Source organism: Myotis lucifugus, unplaced genomic scaffold, assembly GCF_000147115.1.
Source record: "Myotis lucifugus unplaced genomic scaffold, Myoluc2.0 scaffold_7386, whole genome shotgun sequence".
In the NCBI taxonomy this organism is placed as follows: domain Eukaryota; kingdom Metazoa; phylum Chordata; class Mammalia; order Chiroptera; family Vespertilionidae; genus Myotis; species Myotis lucifugus.
Genome location: NW_005878434.1, coordinates 1 through 7710, shown reverse-complemented (window position 1 = coordinate 7710; position 7710 = coordinate 1). Strand labels below are relative to the sequence as shown.

Sequence of the window (7710 nt, the reverse complement as noted above, 5' to 3'; positions counted from 1 at the left end):
ATATCTGCTTTTTCTTTTTCCTATGTGTCCAATTACTGTTAACTAATCTTCTCTTTAAAGTTTTTCTATTTTATTCATCATTGTATTTCTGCATCACCGGGTTCGATCCCTTGATGGGGTGTGTATAGCAGGCAACCAATTGAGGTCTCACCCACACTCGCTCTTCCTCTCTCTCTAATATATATAGACGAGAGTCTCAGTGCACAAAATTTGTGCACTAGGGGGTGTGTCCCTCAGCACAACCTGCACGCTCTCCAATCTGGGACCCCTCGGGGGATGTCTGACTGCCTGTGGGATCGGGCCTAAACTGGCAGTCAGACATTCCTCTCACAATCCGTAACTTCTGGCTTCCAACCGCTTGCCTGCCTGCCAGCCTGATCACTCCCTAACCACTCCCCTGCCAGCCTGATCGATGCCTAACTGCTCCCCTGCTGGCCCAATCGCCCCCAACTGCCCTCCCCTGTCAGTCTGGTTGCCCCCAATTGCCCTTCCCTGTCGATCTGGTCACCCCCAACTGCCCTCCCTTGCTGGCCTGGTCTCACCCAACTGCCTTCCCCTGCCGGCCTCTTCTGGTGGCCATCTTGTGACCACATGGGGGCGGCCATCTTGTGCGAGGGCGTGATGGTCAATTTTCATAATACCTCTTTATTATATAGGATAGTGCATGAAGGTTACTATGTTGATTGCTCAGAGCTTCGGTTCCCCCTTGAATGTTGCACCTGAGGAGCGAGGCCGCTCCCTCACCTCACCCAACCTGCCACTGATTGGGTCCTCTGTGTCCCCTGGTGGAGGGTTTGAGATTTGGGGTTCAGATCACTTGCATTCCAGGGAGGAGAAGAAGGGGAGCCCCTGCCGCAAGGTTTGGGAGGGGTTGGTAAGAGAGGTGACTGCCCAATAACCACGAGAGCCCAACTCAAGGGCTCTCATGTGGTGTGTGTCTCTGGGGTCCCTATGGGCACAGCCAAGGCTGTGGTTCCTGTGGGTGCCCACAAGCTCCATGTAGTCACGCGTGTCCCCGTGTCTGTGTCCGTGTGCCTGTGTGGCTGTTTCCGAATGTGTATCTCCTCCTGCTGACCCTTGCGTTTCCTCGTGTGTTTCTGCACCTGTCACTCCACCTGTGCTCAGCTTCCACGTGGGCTCGGGCTGCCAGAATCCCCACAGCTTTGCACAGGCCATCGCCGACAGCCGGCGCGTGTTCGAGATGGGCCGTGGGGTCGGGCATGACATGAGCCTCCTGGACATTGGAGGGGGCTTCCCCGGAGTGAAGGGCTCTGAGCCGGAGTTTGAGGAGGTAAGAGGGGAGGAGGAGAGGGCGTCTGGGGGCCCCAGCCGGGGTTTATTGCACTGAGTGTGTGTGTGTACAGGGAGCTCTTGAACCTCAGTCATGTGCCTGCATGTAGCTGGGCTTTGTGTTGGTTGAGAGGTCTCCGACTCTATATACGTGGCCTGTGTGCATATATAAGCTTGTGTACTAGTATGTGTGCATGTGGCTCTGTACCTTCTATAGACGTGTTGGTCCCTACCCCTGGTAAGGCTACAGTCAGATAGAGGTTTCCTTACTGTATCCCCCACACCCAGGGGACAGTTTCCCTTTGCTGATCACGTATTGATTTCAGTGTTTCCAAGTCAGATCTCATGGTGCTGCAGCCTGGTCACTAGGCTTGTGCCCTCGGGCACTTCTCCCCTCTGGGCCACAGTCTCGACCTGTTTCCTCCCCTGCACAAGGGGATGCTGACACCTTCCCACAGAGCTGTCAGGGGAATGAAGAGAGAAGACGCAGGGAAAGACCCGCACAGGGACTGGCCTCACAGGGCTCGGGTCTGTCCCCACAGATGGCGAGAGTGATCAATGCTGCCCTGGCCCAGGACTTCCCCGAGGGGACCGGCATGGAAGTCATAGCGGAGCCAGGCCGCTTCTACGCGGCACCTGTCTGCGTGGCCGCTGTCAACATCATCGCCAAGAAGGCTGTGCTGCAGCCTGGTGGGTGGGCCCAGACTGGGCAGGGAGCGCTCTGTCCAGGGGTCCCCGGGCCTTGGGGGCAGGAGGGGCAGAGGGTCTGAGTTCCACCCTGGTTCCTCATTCGGGGGGACATGCTTTGATGTAGCTGCAGGATAGAGCCTGTCAGTAACGTTACTGTGTTGTTCTCAGAGAGGCTGGAGGGAGGCACTGAGGGTCTTTATTCTTCCTGTGTCTGGGGGGGAAGTCTGAGAGCACAGCTCATGGGCCACAGCCCCCCCTGCTGGTATGCACCTTACTGTTTCCGAGCAAGCACTTTCTACCAGGCGTGGAGTTTTAGAACCCAAGTTCTAGTGAGTAAGTAGTATTTCTAGAACAAACATATGAGGAAATATTGTCGGTACCATGGCCGGGAGGTTAAGGGTGACATTTGTAGGGTAACAGTAAATGATATTGAGTCAACCATCTCAGGAGAGTTTTTGATTGTTTGTTATTTGGGGGAAGGGGGTGGGTGGGGTTGCTGTTCTCACAAAGGGAGCTAAGTAGAATCTCAAGTGCATGTTGAGCTAGAATAGACTCACCCTCTGGGTTAGTGCCCTTTACTCTGAAATGTTATGACCGTCATATAAGTATTTCTAAATAATTTTTATTTTATTTTTAAAATATATTTTTATTGATTTCAGAGAAGAAGGGAAAGGGAGAGAGAAAGACAGAAACATCAGTGATCAGGGAGAATCCCTGAGTGGCTGACTTCTGCACATCTCACATAGGGGATCGAGTTTGCAACTCAGGCAGGGTGCCCTGACCGGGAATCAACCATGACCTCCTGGTCATAGGTTCATGCTCAGACACTGAGCTACACCAGCCAGAATCTAAGTCATTTTAATCTATTTCCTTATCCTTTGGACAAATGCCCTACCTACACCTTTGTAACCCTAAAGGCACGTGGGTCCACTAATTTCATTTCCTCACAAAGTGTCTCATTAGAGAATGTTGATTTGGGGCATATGATTTCAGCCACCATTTAACAAAAGCCTGAGTTATGCATATTATGGCTTACCATTGTTGTCTTCACAATAGCATGAGCTGCCAGTGGTTAAGGATGTATTATGTGAGCAATTACTGTTTTACCTCATTTCTGCTCAGCCCTCCTGTGAGGCAGTTTGGGGCCATTCCCATTTTGCAGGCAGAGATCTGGAGGCTCAGAGAGAGGAAGTGACTGTCCAAGGCTGCACAGCTAGCTCGTGCACAGCTGCGCCAGGTCTGTCCGACCGAGAGGCTGGTGCCCTTGTGTTTGCAGACATGCCAGCCGACGAAGTGCCCAGCCTCAGGGCTGCCATGACTAACCCCATGACCAACTGGCTTAGGGACAAGTGGGGCTGTGGGCACAGGAGGCAGGATCAGTTCAGGCAGCTGAGAGAGAGCGGGGACAGGAGGACTCACACCAGGGAGAAGATGGTGGTGGTGGTGGTGGGGGACCCAGGGAGAGGAAACCAATAATCAGAAAGATCTGGGCATCTAAATGCTCAAAGGGTATGGAATGGCTCCAGGGCCCACAGAGACCAGTTGGAAAGATTAAGGACATCAATGTCTAAGGTCGGACTAGGAGTGGTTGTTCAGAAAGTGGTTGGTAGTAGTTCATGTCCTAGGGTCTGGGGCTGTAGGTGAGCATCAGCTCAATGTACATCGGAGTGTGATGGAGCTGGGGAGAAGCCGCCATGTGCTCAGTGAGGCATCAACAGAGGCAGAGCATTTAGAGGGAAGGAGGTGACAATTACGCTGCTCTCTGACTGTGAGAGCCGGGCACTGACAGGGGCACTAATCCCAGCCCGGCCCCATTCTCCTGTGTAACTTCTGGCAAGACTCAGTGTCCTCAAATGTACAGTAGTGTTCATTGTCCCTACTCAGAGTGTCGTTAGGACGATGAAATGATTTAATATGTGCAGACAGGTTGGAATAGTGCCCGGGTTACTTGTACAATCATTGTTAGTGGCAGTAGCAGCCATAGCACTCTGATCAGGTGCAGGTGGGGCAGAGGAGCCGTGGGAGCCCAGAGAACAGGCCCGAATATTGCAGGGGATCCGAGGAGGCTCCTGAAGCAGGACACAAGGGTTATCCAGTGCTGGGCAGAGGGTCGGGGCCGGTGTTACGGGTGTGGGACTCAGTGTTGACCATCAGTGGTGAGACTTGGCTGAGCACAGTCCTGTCCTCTCCCCTCTCCCAGGAGGCCACCGGAAACTGTTGTACTATCTCAACGAGGGCCACTATGGCACCTTTCGCTCCTTCCTCAGAGATCATGTCCCCAGGATGCCAATTGTGGTGAAGGTAAGGGGACCCTTGTGTGGCTCTGGCTCCTCCCAGACCTGATAGCAGTGAGTTCAGCCCCTTTCCCTGTGAGGCAGCGATCCCTCTGCGAGGTGCAAGGAGGCAGGGTCTTAGACTACACATGGCTTTATAGATTGTCATACCACATGCATGTACAAGGATGTGAACAGGCAAACCTGTTTGTTTTTGCATGCACACTTCTGTGTGTGTGCATTTTGTGTATGAGCATGCTGACTGACACCTGTGCAGGTAGGTGGGTGGATGGGTACATGGTCCTGTGTGGTTGTGTGTGCACATCGGTTTGCCTCTGGGTTTCCATGTGATCTCTCTGTATGCACTGTGTGTGTGTGTGTGTGTGCGTGTGTGTGTGTGCGTGTGTGTGTGTGTTCAGAATCCTTGAATGCTGGAGATGCAGGAGTCCTAGGAAATGGAGGTTCTCTAACTTGCTTCACAGTAGACTCATCTGGGAAGCTTCCAAGGACCCCCATGCCGAGGCGAGGGCCCAGGCGATTGAAATCAGGTCTCTCCTGGGTTGGGACATGGCATCAATCCTTTGTTAAACCTCCTCCAATGTGACTCCAATAGCAGCTGAGTTTCACCCAGTATTTGGAGTGATTTTTGACTGAAATCTTTTGCTTTTATAGATGGGAAACAGAGGCCCCATGTGTGTCAGGCGTTGAGAGTTAGCAGGGCTAGAGTGTGTCAGTTGAGCGAATATAAGCTCCATGAGGGCCAGGTCAAGAGCAGTGCCTGGCACATAGGGACTGGCTGGTGTGAGTGACTGCCAGTGTCCTTGCTGGTGCCTGGGGGTGCTCTGCTGGCCGAGGGTATGGGCTGGGAGGGTGGGTTGGGGGCAGGAGCTCTTCCTTCTCTGACTCCCCACCCCTGTGTCCCTGCAGGAGCTCTGCTCAAAGCCGCCTCTCTTCCCCTGCATCCTTTATGGCCCCACGTGCGATGCCTTTGACAAGTTCTTCAACAAGGAGGTGCAGCTGCCTGAGCTGGACGTGGGTGACTGGCTCATCTTCCCCTCCATGGGCGCCTACAGTTCAGTCATGAGCTCCACCTTCAATGGCTTCCCGCCTGCGACCATCTGCTACATGATGGGACCTGAGCTCAGGTATCTGAGGAGAGCTCAAGGATCTGAACTTGGCCCAGGGAGCTGATGGCTACGCTCTGGGTTCCCAGGTCCAGGAAATACCATACACCCCACCTCCCACTGGCCCCAGAGAAGATTCAACTGACATACACTGCCTATGGGGTGACCTGTTACACCCATTACCCATATAAGTCCAAGGCAGCCCTCCTGGGCAGTGTGACAGCTCTGATGTTTAGACGCCTCTGTGTACACAAGCTGACATCCTTACAGCCCCCGTAACCCTTGATTCTTGGCCAAGTCACCACTCTACTCTGACCATTTGTGGCTGTTTCCTGCTTCCCTCATTCGAAGTCCCTTCCCTACCAGCCTCAGGCTCCCTCACAGGGTCTGCCCAAGAGCCTCCTGTTAGCCCAATCTAGAGTTCACTCCCCGAAATGATGGGGGCTTCTAGAACACCCCTTTACTGGTACAACCTTTCCACAGGAGCCTGCTGGAGACAGCGCCTTAAGCCGGGACATGGCAGAATGGAGGGGTTCCAGACACTTGGTGCGCCACCTGGGAAAGCTTGGGGCGGAGGTGGGGGTGGGGTGGGGAAGAGTCACATGTGGGAAGCAGAGGTTAGGTTACCTCTGAAATGATGAGGCAATTTTCCCCCAATGTTGGCCTGAAACACAGGCGAGCCCTTCTGGGCAGATGACTCCACCCTTGTGATTCTTACCCCCTGAGCCCTGGAGTGGGGTAGGCTTGAGAAACTGGTGTTATTATGTTAGGGTCCAACCCCAGCAGGTCCAGGGGTTTCCAAAGGTGTGGATGGAGTCGGTGAATAAGAAATGACACGGAGACAGCGTTCAGTTGATCAGCAGCCTAGCCAGGTTCTCTAGTCAGGTTCTCCAGCCAGGTTCTGTCTTTATTCTCCTGTTACATCTGTATTTATACCAGTTGATTTTAAATATATTTTTTATTGACTTTTTACAGAGAAGAAGAGAGAGGGACAGAGAGTTAGAAACATCGATGAGAGAGATCGATCAGCTGCCTCCTGCATGCCCTCCAGTGGGGAGGTGCCTGCAACCAAGGCACATGCCCTTGACCGGAATCAAACCTGGGACCCTTCAGTCCACAGTGCGAGGCTCTATCCACTGAACCAAACCGGTTCGGCTATACCAGTTGATTTTAATCCTATCCATTCTATTGCAAAGGTTAGGGCGTTTGTTATCTCCTTTCCAAGGTCACTACTCTATTGTTCTGTTAAGCTACAAGGAAGTAACTGAAGGAGATTATCCTAAGTAAAGATTATGTAGCTTAAGCCTGATTGTTCGTAGTTAAAGTGATCAACTACCCGCCTGGCACTTAGTTAAGGGGTTTTACTGATTCATTCTCTTCCTTAGTCCTGTTAATCCCTAACTCCAGGGAAAAATCCCCACCTGGGGAAACAACCTTTCTCAGAGCAGTGACCTTGGTTAAAACACATAGCGCTAAGTAGGGGAGCAAACATATTAAGAACAGTATGCCATATACGCCAGGTCCCTTGAAACATATGCTGTGCAGCTGTTTCTTCCCTGCAGCGACTGTGTCAAGCAGCAAGGATGGACCGGCTTCCGGCATTATTACAACACATGCTCCCTGAAGGCCATAGCCTGGAGTGTGAAGTAACTTGCCTTGGCCAGGACCTTGAGATTCTTTCATTCCTCTTTTTATTTAAAAAAAATATGGCCGAAAAAATTGATTTTTAGAGAGAGCGTCGGCCTGCGGACTCAAGGGTCCCAGGTTCGATTCCCGGCAAGGGCATGTACCTTGGTTGCGGGCACATCCCCACTGGGGGGCGTGCAGGAGGCAGCTGATCGATGTTTCTCTCTCATCGATGTTTCTAACTCTCTATCCCTCTCCCTTCCTCTCTGTGAAAAATCAATAAGATATATTAAAAAAAAAATAAAAAATAAATAAATAAAAAAAATATGTATCTTAAGAATTGATTTTTAGAGAGAGAGAGAGGAAGGGAAAGGGAGAGAGACAAATATCCATGTGAGAAGGGAACATCCATTGGCTGTCTTCTGCATGCCCCTTACTGGGAATCAAGTCAGTCCACAACCCAGGCATGTACTCTGACCAGGAATGGAACCAGCAACCTTTTGCTGTTTGGGAAAATGTCCAACCAACTGAGCCACACTGGCCAGGATTCATCCCTCCTTTTATCCAGTTAGTGACCCCTGTGTTGTTCCAGAAATATTCACGTGAACTATAGGCACCCATTCTAGTGCCAAGAACACCTGGTCTGGAGTCAGACTTGTAGCAAATCCAGGCTCCATCACAAACTGGCAGTGTGGTCAGAGCCTCAG

The 7710-nt window shown here is 51.9% G+C and overlaps 1 protein-coding gene across 1 annotated transcript; it reads left to right on the top strand.

The window, feature by feature from the left end:
• Nucleotides 1-1125: 1125 nt before the first annotated feature.
• LOC102434816 (antizyme inhibitor 2-like) lies at nt 1126-5917 on the top strand (the record flags this gene model as incomplete). Its single annotated transcript, XM_006109244.3, has 5 exons — nt 1126-1291; nt 1833-1980; nt 4181-4281; nt 5181-5398; nt 5861-5917. Coding segments are annotated over 5 exons (658 nt in total), but the record flags the coding sequence as incomplete, so codon positions are not given.
• Nucleotides 5918-7710: the final 1793 nt, after the last annotated feature.